Source organism: Conger conger, chromosome 3 (genome assembly GCF_963514075.1).
Source record: "Conger conger chromosome 3, fConCon1.1, whole genome shotgun sequence".
In the NCBI taxonomy this organism is placed as follows: Eukaryota; Metazoa; Chordata; class Actinopteri; order Anguilliformes; family Congridae; genus Conger; species Conger conger.
Window position 1 is genome coordinate 37,162,322 of NC_083762.1, and position 16,635 is coordinate 37,178,956.

The 16,635-nt window shown below is 39.3% G+C and overlaps 1 protein-coding gene across 1 annotated transcript in view; it reads left to right on the plus strand.

Annotated features, from left to right (window-relative positions):
- The window catches only part of LOC133124026 (thrombospondin type-1 domain-containing protein 7B-like), a 288,207-nt gene that overhangs the window by 261,811 nt on the left and 9,761 nt on the right, over window positions 1–16,635 (plus strand). The window contains exons 17-25 of the mRNA XM_061234839.1: window positions 165–318; window positions 2,781–2,922; window positions 3,426–3,541; window positions 3,991–4,108; window positions 7,257–7,402; window positions 12,977–13,148; window positions 14,743–14,916; window positions 15,404–15,499; window positions 16,095–16,177. Coding sequence (XP_061090823.1) covers window positions 165–318; window positions 2,781–2,922; window positions 3,426–3,541; window positions 3,991–4,108; window positions 7,257–7,402; window positions 12,977–13,148; window positions 14,743–14,916; window positions 15,404–15,499; window positions 16,095–16,177 — 1,201 coding nt within the window. The remainder of the gene's footprint in view (window positions 1–164; window positions 319–2,780; window positions 2,923–3,425; window positions 3,542–3,990; window positions 4,109–7,256; window positions 7,403–12,976; window positions 13,149–14,742; window positions 14,917–15,403; window positions 15,500–16,094; window positions 16,178–16,635) is intronic.

Consider the following 16,635-nt stretch of genomic DNA (forward strand, 5'->3'; position numbering starts at 1 on the left):
ACAAGTCAATATCCCTCCCCTATGACTTCCTGTATCTCAGAAAATTCCCATGAGTAAGACTCCATGTCCTAAGGTCCTGTTTTTCAGAAATGTCAGATGAGACGTATCCCTACTCTTTTTGAGAAGGCAGACTGATTCCATCTGTTCTATCATTTGATCGGCAGGTGTGTGCAAAGGGGCAGTGAGGGCCCAGGAGACAGTGTGGATGACCGCCTGTGTGACCAGGAAGAGATTCCTTTCAGAGCACAGATCTGTTACCTGCCCTGCCCTGATGATTGTGTGATGTCAGAATGGAGCCAGTGGATCACCTGTCCTTTGGTAAGAGTTCAAAAAATCTGGCACTGAATTCAATTTGTCTTAATGTTTTTTCAATGAAAATTCAGTCGATTGTCGATTTTTGTGAACCAAATTGCCAACAGTGAAACTATTTTTTTAAAATAAAAGTGTAACCATTTTTTGTAACACTTTATTTGATGCTTATAATGCCTTCATGACAATGTCATAAATACAGTGGTATGTCATACTTTCGAGTGTTATGACAACATATATATAATAAGTGTCATGACAAGCAAGAGTGTGCGTAGGAATTGGAAATTAACCTCTTGTGGGGGGGGGGGGGGGGGGCATATTCAATATTAGTTTAGTAGTACTTACATAAACAAAAGACACAATATAGCATTACTAACAGAATCTGCATGCTACTGCCATCTGTTTATATCCTGGAAGCTATTGAGGGCTATTTGTTGGGAATATTGCCTGAGCCTATTATGTGAAAATGTATTTCATTTATGCCATGGCCTTGGTGAATACTCATTTTGGATTAGATGTTAGGTGGTGATAATCCTTCAAAGTTTGGCAGGTAGTCCTGATCAAGCCTAATCACTGTTCTAAGGGCCTACTGCTTGCTACAAGGAGAGACCAAAAGCCAGCAGTGTGATACGAGTTAAACAGAGTTTTTTTATTGACCATGACTTTGTCATGCCAATAAAGCTATTTGCATTTAAAAATTGTGAAATGGCATCTGATATAACTGTGAACGGTTTTGTGAGGTACAGCAACGTTACATCAAAATTGGCGCTAACAGCCGTAAGCTCTCTGATGTTTGGCTAGCTAATGTTACTAGCTACTATATGACATGCTGAAATGGTTGTTTGTAAACAGAAAACTCTCAATTAGCTATAATATTTTATAATCTTCTTTGGCTCTCACCAGCACAAAATATAGAAGCTGGCTATCTTGACTAAATTGTGTGATGTGTGGCTCAAGACGCCGACTATTTCGGTCTTTAAAAATGTCAGTATGCTACCCCTGTAGGTTTATTCCAGATGTGTACAGATTAACTCAGTTGAGTGAAGCTAGATAATTGTGTCTTTAACATAAATGTCATTGCCCCAAAACTTAATGTGTGTTCTAGATATGAAATGTAATGAAAACTTACTGCGACACCACACACATCCGATATCTACAATATCTAATGGTAAAAAACACATTGTATAGTATGTTTTTTATGACACTTTATGACACTTGTTACATGGTATCACAATATATGTCGTCATGACACAAATATATGACAGACCAGTCTTGACAAAATCTAAATGGGTTTTTGGCACATAATGGCACATGTCAGCTAAACAACTACAACTCTTACAATGCAAATTCAACGTGACAGACATAGATGAAAATACAGAGTGCAGAAAAAGAGGGCTAGAGGATTAAGACATAATTATATATGCCTGATAATATATTAGGGTACTCCTGCATAGGAGTAAGGTGCTGTTTGAAGAGATGCGTCTTAAGACTGTGGTGGAAATGGGCAGTGACCAAACAGTTCTTAGAGGAATGGGGAGTTTGTTCTACCACTGGGTAGCTAGGGTAGTCAGTGAGAACTGAGAACCATTACTCTGGACAAGTGAGAACTATGGAGCTTGCTAGTCCGGACAAGTGAGAACCATTCACGTGGCAGGAAGTGCAAGTTACCCTGCAGCAGCGGAGTGGAGTGGTTGACTTGGTGTGAAGGGCTGAATTATGTCATGTAGGTAGAAAGGGGCTGTTTTGTTTGCTGCAGTGTAGGCCAGAGTCAGGAATCAGGCAGGGGCATGACAAGAACTTTCAATGTTGAAGATGAGCTGGGCAGCCATGTTCAGGATCAGCCGTAGTGGCTGGATGGCGCAGGTTGGTGACTTGCAAGCAGGGAGTTGCAGTAATCTAGTCAGACGATTACCATAACCTGGACGAATAGCTGCATAGAATATGTGGTCAGATATAGTCGAATCCTCCTGATGTTGGACAGCAGGAATCTGCTGGATCGTGATGTTGTTGCAACTTGCTCCTTGAACTCCAGCTGGTAGTCCTAGACCACTCCCAGGTTCTCAGCAGAGCAAGAGGCAGCTACTGTCGCCTATTCAAGCTATTTTTGATATTACCAAACATAATGAATATTATCATGATTATTTATTTGACTGCATTGTTGTGATCAATGGACAATGGTATCCAATTTGTTTTTGTTAATAATGATGAGAGACCTCACATTTGAAATCCTTATAGGCCAGTGTGTTGTTTGAACTGAGCTGAAGGCTGCTCTCACAATTGACAGCTGTCTGTTTGGCCCACATACCTGGCCAGTGACATATGTCAACAGAGACTTATTAAAGCATGACACAAATGGATTTAGATTATTGTACCACAATACTGGAAAAAGGTTGCCTTCTTTGCAGGCAGTGCCTTATCATGTAGGAAGTATTTGTCCTCCTGCAGTACTTCGGCACTACCTATGATTTCAGCCATGTGACCAGAACACAACAAGGAGCCGATCAAGAACAATCCTGCGATTGCCTGAAGCTGAGAAAACCTGCCCTGACGCAAATGAGACAGAGGCCTGTATCCTCAACAGCACCTGCTTTACCTACCACTACAACCTCTCAGGTACATTCCCTCAGCACTACAACCTCTAAATTCACTTCTAAAACTACTAAGGTACTTCCACTCACCTCTAGAACTTCTCACATACATCCACTTACCACCCAATCTCTCAGCATAACAGCATGCAGTGCTCCCATTGTAGGAGCATTTGCAAGCTGGATAACTAATTTGGGAGCACATCTACAAATTCCAAATTTTTCATGTGCAGTCTGTACAATTACTCACCTCTGCTTTTTCTGGGGTATGTTGTGACCTTCACTACAACAGCACTACTGTACATCAGATAGAGTTAACAAAGAAATGTGCACTTCATACACTGTAGTCATCTAATACCACATTTCCCCCAACTAATACCCCCACCACCCAACTGCTGTACAGTCTAATGTGTAATACATTTACTAAAATAGTGGGAATAATTTGACTTGAGCGTAATTCAAATAATACTAATGTATGTGTGTGTTTGTGTGTGTGTGTGTGTGTGTGTGGTGTGTGTGTGTGAATGATAGACTGGAGCACCTGCCAGTTGAGTGAAAATGCTATTTGTGGAAAGGGTACAAAGATGCGGCTGTTGGACTGTGTACGTAGCGATGGAAAGGTGGTGGAACTGACCAAGTGCAAGGAGGTAACGTCACCCCCACTCCCGACTAATAATTTACATGTGTATGTCGCAGAACTGCATCACAGGAGCAAATAACTATGTATCATTTTGTGATTTAGAGTAAGAAATAAATTGATTTCCAACAGCAAAGAACATCTCTGCTGTGTCGCACTTTAGTCATCTGAAAAAAAAAAAAAAAATGTTGGCCTGGATTCAATCAAAATATGCCCTTCTCTTAAACTAATAACTAAAAGCACATTCTTCACTGATAAAATTTGGCTCTTAAAATCTGATGTTAAAGTCATCAAACTGTTTGTGGAGAAAAAAAGAATATTGACTGAATTCTGGCAAAGTGTCCAGCAAAGAAGCCTACTCTAATGGTTCCTTGTGATTCAGTATTTTGTTGAAGTGAAAACAGAGTTAATCCCTTTGCTAATGTGACATTTGCTTGGTGGTTTTCTTGCCTTTTTCAGCTGGGTTTGGTAAGGTTGTGGAAGCTGAGTGCTCGCTGTGTGGTGGACTGTCCTGTGAGTTGTCTGCTGTCAGAGTGGTCTCCCTGGACTGCATGTTCACACACATGCGGAAGCCAAGGTACTTATTTACAATCACCTGTAATAGGATGGATCAGAATTATGTATCATGCATTTGAATAAATTAATAAATGTTTAATATGTGGGAAGAATCCGAGAGGATATGCCAGGAAAAATATTATGTATTACCTCTTGCAATAAATACTTCATGAATGCCTTTTCAAACAGAATGCTATACTGGGCGTACACTATGCGACTTTTACATTTTTTTCAAAATCCTGTCCAAGGGAGCAGTTCACATCTAACGACTGTCTCACGACTGTCTTTTAAAAATCACTGCTGTTCAGCGCACACTACACCATTTAGGAAAGAACAAGAATCTCAGTGGGGTCGCACATTACACCATTTTTCAGGCCTTTTTTAAGGTTGCCAAGGCCCTGGAGCTGGCAATAGGAAAAAAAGATTACCAATTTATTTACATTATTCTTTGCATCAAATGTGTGCAGTATTTTCCGATAAGCCTACCACATGTATGATGATATGACAATATGCAATGCGAAGATTAAACTGTTTAAATGCTCATGAAACATGACTGATTTTAATACATTAGTTTTCCAGTCTGACTTATGCTTTCTGTTCGACCCTGATATCGTATGTAAGCTAACAAGAGAGTTTCCTCTTTAAATTCATGCTTTCTAATGTTTAAACCAAATTTGGTATTCTTTTTTTCTGATTAGTGCCATCCTTGTTAAATAATCATGCTGTAGCCTAGTTATCTCTGTCCTTAATTTATAATTTATTAACGGTTATAGGATACATATTGATCTTGATATTGATTATTCACCGAATTAATTACTTGATTGCTAATCAAGAAATGTAAAGGAGAAGGTTGAGATTTATCAGTTTAAATAGGCTCTGCAGCCGTGGGAGAAACGCTGGGACAGATGACATGACTCACATACACATGCAGGCTGCAAGCTAGACCACTTTATTAGGTAGACCTGTACACCAGCTTGTTAATGCAAATATTTAATCAGCCAATCATGTGGCAGCAACTACATGCATAAGTGCATGCAGACATGGTCAAGAGGTTCAGCTTTTCAGACCAAATGTCAGAATGGGGAAGAAATGTGACTTTGACCGTGCAATGATTGTTGGTGGCAGACAGGGTATTTTGTGTATCTCAGAAACTGGTAATCTCCTGGGATTTTCACACACAACAGTCTCTAGAGTTTGCAATTCCACATCATTTGATTGATAGTCTTACACATACATTTCATTAGGCCAGTGTCTCTAGTCTCCAACTACCATCTCACAACAAGACTTTGAAGCCATTTTTCTCAAAAATATGGCTTGGGGGCTCTCAAAATGCCATGGGACACTACTCCCTTGATATCTTGAGTAGAGAGGTAACTTTGGTATCGTTAGAAATCTTACATTCCCCTCTTTCGAAAAACATCTAAAACTCAGAATAGATGTTGGGGTCAATATTTGATAGAGTAGGTCACATTTTTAATATTTAATCACAAGGCACCAACCTTGAGATAATATCTTGAGATAATTTGATAAAATACTATTGTATATTTTCAAAAAGCTTAAAATTATTAAAACTTCTTTGCTACACAACTGTCAGTGCATACTTTATTGCTGTGTCATCTCATTTTACATGTCAATAGAAGGCTCTCGCTGACTATACAATATCCATTTGGATTGTGCACCATTTCATACTATGCAGTAAAATTTGCTCATGGTTTCCTGTCATAAAAAAAAAACACTTAATAGGCAGTTAGCACTTAGAGATAGATCCAATATTCACTGAGCTTGACAGGATGTTTTTTCTCTGTTTACTCTGTGCTTTTATATTTTCTCCCATTTTGGAATGTCAGGTTGTGTTCATAGGCCTGTAATTTCAGGCATCATCCAACATCAATTTGGGGAACCAGAACCAATCACACATTTACTGTCAATGCATGCTGCCATGCAGAGTCTGCTTGATTTCACTGGCTGGTAAATTTTGAAAATCATTTGTGTCACTTGACAGCTCCATGAGTTTATATATCCAAATAATGACACAACCGCAGGCAAACAGATCAGAAAATGTAAGAATTTAAAAATATATAATAATTTGTTATTAAATGAAAATGTAAGAGCATTGTGATTCTGAAGACAGGAAAGGCTATCTCGTATTGACAAAACACCTTTAAATTATAGGACAGGGGTGTCAAAGGAAAGGTTATTGTAATTATATCAGTAGCCAATAAATGGTAAAAAAAAAAAAAGTGGATTCTTTAGCCATTCAATAACTTACATTAATCACTGGTTCTGAACAGACCAGAAACCAGCACACTGACTCACCAAGACTGGATTCTAATACCTGACATTGATGGACAAATTCATACAGGCCATATAGGGCCACAGAGCTCTTACTGGCTGTAGAAATGCGACCTAAGGGACATAAGTGACGTACTGTAAATATACACTTTCTTAGGTATTTATTAGACTTATTTTTCACACTTTTTTTGTAGCCTATCCATTTAAAGTTATGATGCGTTGTGTATTCAGCGATGTTCTTCTGCATACCACTGTTGTAATGTGTGCTTATTTGCGTTACTGTCACCTTCCTGTCAGCTTTGACCAGTCTGGCCATTCTCCTCTGACGTCCCTCATTAACAAGGCATTTCTGTCTGCAGAACTGCTGCTCACTAGATTTTTTGTAGTTTTTTGCACCATTCTTTGCAAACTCTAGAGACTAGTGTGTGTGAAAATCCCAGACGATCAGCAGCTTCACCAACAATCATTCCACGGTCAAAGTCACTTGGATCACATTTTTGAAAAATGTTCCTAATAAAGTGCTTGGTGAGTGAATCTTGCAAAGGTGAAATCCAGAAATGCTGAATTTGTCTAAATATGAATATAATTTGAGGAGAACAAAATGCAGAAGCATGGGAGGAAGAGAATATAAAATATCAATATGAACCGTTACCAAGAAGTTCACACATTTCAATAATCTCAATCCTTTTCATTAGCTGTGCAATCAGTGTGCCCATAGCAACTATTGCTAACCACCACTGACTCCATCAAGCTCTTGCTTCAACACATGGATAGTGTTATCATTATGTACAGCAGGACTCAGGTCCTGGGTTCTGGGGACCTGGATGCAGCCCAGCTGGGTGTACTGTATGATGAGCTTTCGGTTGATGTCTCGGCAGGTCAGATGATGCGCTCTCGAAGCGTGCTGCAGCAGGCCCAGGAAGAGGGGCGCCCCTGTTCGCCTCAGCTCTCCCAGACGAAGCCCTGTCCCATCAGGCCCTGCTACACCTGGCTGCTGGGGCAATGGTCCGAATGCCATGTGGAGGTACAGTCTCAGTGTCTCTATTTATTAACATTCAGTCAAGGTGTATGATGGTGGCCATTATATGACAATGAGCCGTGAAAACACTTATCAACTCAGTGCTAGGATACGTAACATCATTCACAATGACTCTGGCATTGACATACTTTTTTATACATACAGTTTTTCCTTTCAATGGTGTTATTTATTTTATTGACGTGTTACAATGGGCAACGGCCTTGGAGACCATTATAGAATCATGTACATTACATTGCTTTTGTCCCATGTCCATAGGAGCTTTCTGTTTTCTCCATTGTGTCAATTCTAAAGAACCTCTGTGAAACTATTGATGAATCACAGGACATTCTTGGGACTTGCTTTATGATAGTGTATTTTCGTAAATGTCAATTTTGTTATAATTACATTTAAATCATATTATACTGTGAGGGAAATCATGTAATTATAAAATTTTTATTTTATGATATTGATGATTGCCTTGACAGCTGTTATTTTACAGCTCATTATGTTTTCCTTTCAAGGTTATGTGGGCTAAGATATGTATATTTTGTCATTTTAAAGGAAACATATCAGTAATACTGTATGAAGTGCTGGCTTGATAACCGAATAACTCAAATTTAACCTACATTTTAATAGCTTTACAGTATTTTGACATTAAATTTGGCAGTGGCCCATGGCTGAAACTGTGCAGTGCAGTGCAACACTAAGTGTGTTTGTTCTTAGACATCATATTTCATTCCTTTCAACAGCTACCCAGCCCATAATGATACACTGGACTTAGATAAGGACAATGACCATTGCAGATAGATGGAATGAAAGAACAGTGATTAGGGAAGGAAACCTATGTCTGTGACAGAATATTTGTATTTGTTACCAGACATCTCAAGGACATTGCTCGCAAATGAAACCACATGCAATTTACACTCATTTTACCCCAGTGAGTCAAAATGACTTCAGTCACCCTGCATGGATTTATGCTTTATAGAATAAAAAAGAATGATTTTAATTGAATTTCTGAAATACATGCACGCATGCATGCCAGCTCAGTGGGTTAGGGACTTTATCATTGAAACGTGAGGTTACTGTTAATGGACCACTGTTTGGATCTGAGGTCAGATCATTAAAATAAAACAGGCTCCAGTTACATTTTCATCTGTTCTCAAACCTTTCTTGTCTTGTGTCTGATTTGGGTTTTAATTAAATGTTCTGTGTTCATCCCCAGCGTCTCCCACACACAACACTCCCAAAATCTCCTTTGATTTCCGCAGTTCTCAATTTCATCCATGTCCTGTTCCTGTTTTTACATTTGTTCTTATTTGCCAGATGTGATACTGTAGTTATTATTTATGTTTTTTCTGATGTTGTAGTCAAGGATTATATTAATTCCACAATGTTATCTACCTCTTTTCTGCATCCCGCTTTAAAGCCATACTAAGAACAATTTCTAACAAAATGCTTATCCTTCAATAATCAACGAACAAGCCCTTCCCACATGTATTACACACTTTGGACACCTTAAGAAACCTTTTTAAAAAAACAAGATCACGAAATAACAACATTTTAGCAAAATGCATCTGTAGGCTGGCCCCATTCCTGTTATTTCCAAATGACTCTGCTACAAAGACATTTTAGATACTAGATACTACGACATTGATGTTGTAAATATGAACAGTTCATTTATTTATTTATTTTTGTTTATAAGGCTTCCTGTGCTGATTGATCCTGTTGGAGGAGTTCACTTACAGTAATGTGCAGCCTGTGCGGTCAGACTATGAGCCTCCATTTGAAATCTCTGTATCAGCAATGTGACTGCCAATTAGTGTTTTAAAGGGTAATTACACTCTAGATCACATTTTCTAGCTGTAAATATGTTTGTATGCCTGCTTTATAGTGGGACATTAATATGCCAATTGGTCGCAGGGGGGCTGGAGCCTATCCCAGCATACATTGGGCAAAAGGCAGGAATACACCCTGGACAGGTTGCCAGTCCATCGCAGGGCACACACACCATTCACTCACACACTCATGCCTATGGGCCATTTAGACTCTCTAATCAGCCTAACCTGCATGTCTTTGGACTGTGGGAGGAAACCGGAGTACCCGGAAGAAACCCACGCAAACACGGGGAGAACATGCAAACTCCGCACAGAGAGGCCCCGGCCGACGGGGATTAGAACCGAGGACCTCCTTGCTGTGAGGTGGCAGTGCTACCCACTGCACCATCCGTGCCATCCCTGTTTAGTTTTACCAGCTAATTTTCAAAGTCTGCAAACTAAATTTTATCAATACAATACAAATCAATACATATCAATACAAAACAGAACACTGCGGGTACCTAGATGTAATTGGTTGGGGAATACCAAGGCGGAGCCAGACCTCATTTATGAATATTTTTGGAAATCCGTGTGCAAATTTATGTGTGATCGGAAACAAACTCTGTATTTCTCAAACACACGTAGACACAGCTATTTTTCGTATCCACGTGTATATGTTGTTAAATACTAAGTAATTGGGACATGCTATTGATGTATGGTTACACCCAGAAATTGTTCTGTTAATAGAAGTACATGCCGAAAGCATATTTTATTCTGTAGTGTAAACAGTGAATTGTGAGAGCTGAGGAAGCCTGGCAAGATATAACCTAGCTGTTATAAACTCTCTCATGTTCCACACACTATGCAACAAGTAAAAAGAAACTGGTTTGACATTAAATGGGAGGCAAATAAGGTCGTACTCTCCTTCCTTCAGTGAAGCCTGGAAGGCAGCAGGTTTAGCTCTGCCAACCACAGATTATGTGTACATATTACTTTGCAGGAAGATTTCTTGAATGTATTTTTATTAAATGTATCTGTATCTATGTCAGTGAGCTAGCTAGAACTTGTTAAATCTGTCACGATTAGTTCTACAAGCTGCTTACTTCCAGGCTTCACTGAGGGAAGGAAAGTACCTTGGGCTGGAGGAATGCATTGGCAAAATTATAGAAGAGACATTGTTATCTGGAATCCCACCAGAGGGTGGTAACAATAGCCTATACGTTTTCCCTGTCCTTGCCCAGAACAAGAAGGATATGTCACAAGCCTCAAACAAACTGGTTATGTGCCAAATCTTCTCATATAGCAGTAAATGTAATGTAAAGAGAGGTCAGAGAACCATTTTTATACAGTCTTTTTTAACTGACTCATGAGCCTCACCCAAGAAATTGGCTTGCTCTTTCATATTGCGCTCTTTCCAAAGTAGGCTACGCCATGCCCCAAATCTTCTAATAAAGTAATAAATGTAAATGTAATATAAAGAGAGGTCAGCCATAGAAACGAAGGTCTAAGCTATAAGCCCTATTTATAGCAAACATTGTTTACGTGTTTAAAATCACCCATTTTAATATTGAATCCTGTTGCATTTTTATATGATATGAATAATTATAATTCTCAATTTTAAAAAATTATAATTATTCAAAATAATTTTGCCACTCTAAATCAAACTAAAATATGAATGAATGGAGTAATAAAAGGACAAAACAACTGTGCTCTTTCATTTCTGTGCACAATACGTAGGGCTCAGAACACTCGTGAAGTGTGTTCGGATGCTACTAAAAAACTGACATCTGAAAACTTGAGTAAATCCCACATTATTTGTGTAAATGCATTTCCGAAGGATTTATGGTCAATTTTGTTTGGCTCACATTTGATAAATGAGCCACAGCGAGTGCAGTTCTTTAACAGGTTCACCTAAGCAGCAGCAACATTTTTTTGTTTTTTGTGCTTCCCTGACAAGGTCTATTAAAGGGGTGTTTGGTGAAAGGTGAATAAAGTTCAGCCTGTCTTGTTACTCTGTTGACCCCAAACAGGGTTTGTGGTGTCAAGTTCTCAATTCCGCATGGCTTTTGTATGAAACTTGTTCTCCAGACTGTTACACAGAACTCTATTGACCCTTACATTCAAGGCAAACATATTTAGTTCTAAATTTCTTATTACTTGTGCATGTATAATTCTCCTTAAGATATCCCTGCATGTCCCTCACACAGCCCAGAAACTTGTATACACAAAACATGAGTACAGTCCCAGTGCAGCAAGGCATACTGTACAATATATCGTAGATTCCCTTTTTATGAATCCCACTTCTCTGTAATATATTCATCAGGTAGATTTAGATGTTTTATTTAGCTTTTTCCTCACAATTGTGTATTCATTATTTATTCAGCTTTGTTTTTGAAATACATTGAGTACAAAGATGAACATGAGACAAGAGTTCAGAACTTAGAACACAGCACCTTTGGTATCAGACCACCCAATTTTCATGTGAACAAAAGTATTGGAGCAGAGTATTTAAGTAAATGAAAGTAAATAAACAGTTAATATTTGGTAGCATATCCCTTGCTTGCAATAACTACATCAAGTCTGTGACCCATTGGCATCACCAAATGTTGCATTCCTATTTTTTAAATCCTCTTGCATAGCGTCCCCAATATCTTGTTGGTAAAGACTATCATACATAGTATATCAGCTGTAAGAAAGATGAATTCTATTGTTAAAAACATTTCCTGCTTGTATGAAATTGTAAAATGAAAAATAAAATTGTATGATAGTCTGAACATTGAAGTAAAAAGGGAAGATGCTGAGCTTTTCCCCCAGGCTACACTCGAAACATTAAAAACAGTGATTAAATTATGCTATCTGTGGGATTCTGAAAACTGGACAAGAACTCAAAACTGGACTGGAAAGATTATACAGGACACAGGTTTACAACGAATAACATTGACATGTGATTGCAGCAAAAATTGGCAACAGCATGTTCTTTGTCACACATTTAAGATCTTAGCAAAAAGAAGATTAGTATTATTCAAATAAGCAGTATTGTACTGAGTGTAGAAAGAAACACAGATTTGTTAACTGATGCAACTATGTTAATTTGGAATGTCTCTGAATAACATCTTTTCACAAATTTTCTCATTCAATTATTTTGAATGCACCCCACTTCTGTGAACATAAAACATGTAAAAATAAAATCACCTGTAATGGATGCTGTTCTTTCAAGCAGATTGCACTGTAGAAATATGTGAAGTATCTAATTTTACAAATTTTCAAGGCTTTGTGACTGAAGGAAAATAAATGAACACAAAGTTGTATTTGAATATTATTGATGAATTTCAGCCCCAAAAGTGCCATATGGCACTCAAGCATAACTACAGTAAAATCCCAAGAGTGCCATACAGCACTCTCAACCTTATACCTTTTGAACCAATCAAAATGACTGCTATACAATTGTTTTGAGTCTCATCTTTCTCCATTTTCCCTTGGGATTTGGGCAGAGCCACTTCATATTGTTAATGTTATGCAGTTTCTAATGTTATGCAGCATGTTTTTTAATGTGAAATTCACGTTAATTTGATCACAACCTCTCAGTATGTGAATGTGGTGTTACCTCCTCATGTGAATGTGGTGTTGATGTATGGAGGGTGTCAAGGCTCCAGTCAAAACTGCTCATTTTCGGAGCGACTCGGTGGCAGGGACTGCTCTGAGTTAGGCGTGTCGCTGAGTGCGCAGTTAGGCGTGTGACTGAGCGCACACTTTGCGATGTGTCCAGGGAGCCGAGTGCGGGGAAGGGGTCCGAGTGAGGAACCTGACCTGCGTGGTGGACTGGGGCGGCACGTCGGACGCCTCGTTCCCCAAAGCAGTGGAGGAGGACAAGTGCGAGGACAAGCTGAGGAAAGCGAGCGCACATGAGCTGCTTCTGCCATGCTCCGTGCCCTGTCCAGGTATTGTAGACCTGCCAGGCAGTGCAATGGCAGGCACTGCTGAGTTGAATTGGCCTTTTGGTGTCTTGTGTCGTATTGCATTGTGATTTATTGTTTCTTTGTATTATTTTATTGTCGTTTTGTTATATTGTGTTTTATAGATTTTTTTGTGTTGTGTGGTTTGGTATGTTGCATGTACCTGTCACTCTTATTTACTAGGGATATTTTCGAGAGATGCTTTCAAACAATGGCTAGGTATTTTAAGGTCATGATACAATGCTTATTCAGATACGGAGGTAAATGGTTGGAATTACATTACATTACATGGCATTTAGCAGACGCTCTTATCCAGAGCGACGTACAACAAAGTGCAAATTAAACACAGAAAATCTTACTTTTCTGTTTACAAATTGTAAAGAAAATTTACCTTCTGGTGTATTTTATTCACATACTGTATATCAGAGTATTTTTTTATAATGCCCAAAGTGTTCCAGAGCCCTGTTAGCCCCGTTGGGCAGTACAATTAATGTTACAGATTTATCTATAGCAAGTTGCATGCTTACGCACTTCTGCTTATTCATTCTGCTATGCGAATACAGTGAACGCAGCACACGTTTTACATTACTTTGGTACTTAAATGACCTAGCAATGCATTTACGCAAGACCAAGAAGCAGTTCAAGATGACATTCGCTTAGGTGTAGTCCCAACAAGTTATCTTGCATGGTAACCAATCACAGTTGGTGTGTGTGAGTTTGATTGTGTGTGAATGGGTGAATGAGAAGCATCAACTGTACAGAGCTTTGGATAAAGGTGCTATATAAATGCCAACCATTTACATATATCTTGGAAATACATTTTTTAAGCTATAAACAGCAAAAAATGTACTGATACGTGAATCATCGAAAGGTAACCCTGCTGTAAAATCCAGCTATGCCGGCTTGAAAATTGAGTTGATCATGCTGGTCATAGGTTTATAGCTGAGTATGAGCTGGTCAACCAGCATGGCCAAGCTGGTCATAAAGCTTGTCTAGCTGGGTATGAGCTGGTCAACCAGCTACAAGTTGTTTCCAAACATAGCTTTAGCTGGTCTGACCATGTCAAGCTGGGAGCTGGTCTGAATCAACTTCTTATCAACCAGCTACCAACTGTTTCAAAACCAAGCTTGAGCTGTTTTCTTTTCCAGCAGGTATTCCATATTGCCGTATTGCTATTTTTAGCACAGCCCTATGTGAACAGCATATTTTGTTGTGAATAAATTAAAGTTCATGTTACTCCAAGGCTGTGTTAAAAGAAACGAACTCCCCCCTCTCCTACATCAGCAAGTGCGCCAGCTGAGGATGTTTGCTGTGGGCTAGTTTACCTGTCGTGTTATTTTTGAGAATATAGTACATGTCAGAGCTGCAATTATTCTGCATTATTCAGCCTGATGTCAATCAGCTAGCCAGCTAAACCTCTTTTTATGGCCTATATCATGACAGCTATTCTTCACAGCTTATATACATTGTAATCCTACAGCTAAATTGTCAATTTAATATAAAGCCTGGGCCTTGTTGAAGGTCAGTATTGCTTCTCTCCTTCGACACAACCATGATGCTGTTCTTATTCTCCCTGAAGGAGACTGCCACTTGACAGAGTGGTCGCCATGGAGCTCATGTCAGCTCACCTGCCTAGACGGGAGGAGCTTCGAAACGACAGGACAGCAGGCACGTTCCAGGGCAGTAGTTATTCAAGTGGAGGAGAACCAGGACAGCTGCCCACACCAAATCTTCCAGACACGGCCCTGTAAAGGTCTGCTGAAGTATCTATGTCTAATTTTGCCACTTTTAAACATTTTTGAAACAATTTATATCCTGCAATATGCACTTACCCAAACATATTCATAAGTCTGTCTCATCCAATTTAAAGCATACTTGAAAAGGCTGTTCCTTGATAAAACCAACTGAAGTTTCCCCTCACAACCTGTAAAAAGCTTCATCCATCGGATACATCAGACCAGGCAATTCTTCCCCATTTTTTTTTTCAGAACCCAGTTTGTAACAACTTTTAACAAAACTCTTCCACCTCGTTCTGTATAGTGGCTGCAAAAAGAAATACGTCTCCCCTCTTGACACCCTTAGAATGAATAAGTTTCTGCAGGTTATTTCTGGTCTGCGCGCTTCCGCAGCAGGGTTGAAAGGCAGCGGGCTGACAGCGGGTCTTCTTGTTCGGGCCTGCAGGCGGTCACAACCGGGTGGGTAATGTAGTCCTAATGAGCACTTCTCGCACTCCACTGCAGGGGGAAAGTGCCACACTTACGAGTGGAGGACCAGCGCATGGAGTGACAACGAGCGCTCGGTGTGGTGCCAGCGTTCAGATGGGGTGAACGTTACAGGTACCTCTCTGTGCCTCCGCAGAAAAGAATCCTCAATTCAGGCATAGCTCCAGTCGTCTTTTTAAAGAGTGAAGGGTATGACCTCACAGTCTGTTGCCTTTAATCAATGACACACTTATTTAGTATTACAAATTCAGATGAATCATGATCATTTCCTCTCCTATTCGGTCAGAAGTGGAATATGCCAATATTCGGGAGGCATAAAATCCATATGAATGTAATAAACTGCTTTTTATTAGAAATAAATAAGACAGGCTTGGGGCAGATTCACAAATGAACTGCTACTGAAGGCATATGGGCTGTGTGAAGCCAGTTACTCTGTAAATAACAGGTGAAGTGATCTTATCTCTGTAAGGAATTGTCTCCGGCAAATATAAGCAATGACAGTAGAATCTCTTATTGCATAGAAAGCTTGGGCCTGAGGCTTTATTCTGGGATGTTTTGACATGTAATTTTCTATTTTGAAATTACAATGTTCTCAGATTGATCAGAGCTCCCGATGGGATCCCTAACCCATTAATCAGGAGTGACACCACATTAATTTGGTTATCGGTGGGGAAAATGGTGGTAATAACTTGTCGGTTCTCTGCTGTAGGAGGCTGCTTTCTGCAGAACCGCCCCACGACCGTCAGGCACTGTTATCCCCCATGCACCAAGCCTTTCTCCTACTGCACACAGGTGAGGGACTCCTGCCACAGGACAGCTCTATCTGACAGTAGTTTCTCACAGGCATGTCACGTATTTACACAAATGTATTTAGTGCAGCATGTAAATATGAAGAGTAATAATACATGTTTTTTGTAGTGAGTATCCTTCAGCATACTGACATGGAACATTTTGGAAATGATACTTTATATCACACACAAGAGAAATTAACTACAGTGGTTTCTATAAGAGCATATGATACCATACATCACAAAGATTTGGAAAAGAAAATTGCCAGCTGTTCTGTTTGTAATTGTACTGTAATTATTTGGGGTAAAAGTACTGCGGGTTCTCTATTAGAGCATTATTATACCATCTCTATCTTAAGAACCAACTTACCAAAGCTCTTTTTTTGTTTTTGCACACAGAACTATTACCAAAACTAACCAAATTTTATAAGCTGGCTTGAACATATAGCAAACACCCTTATC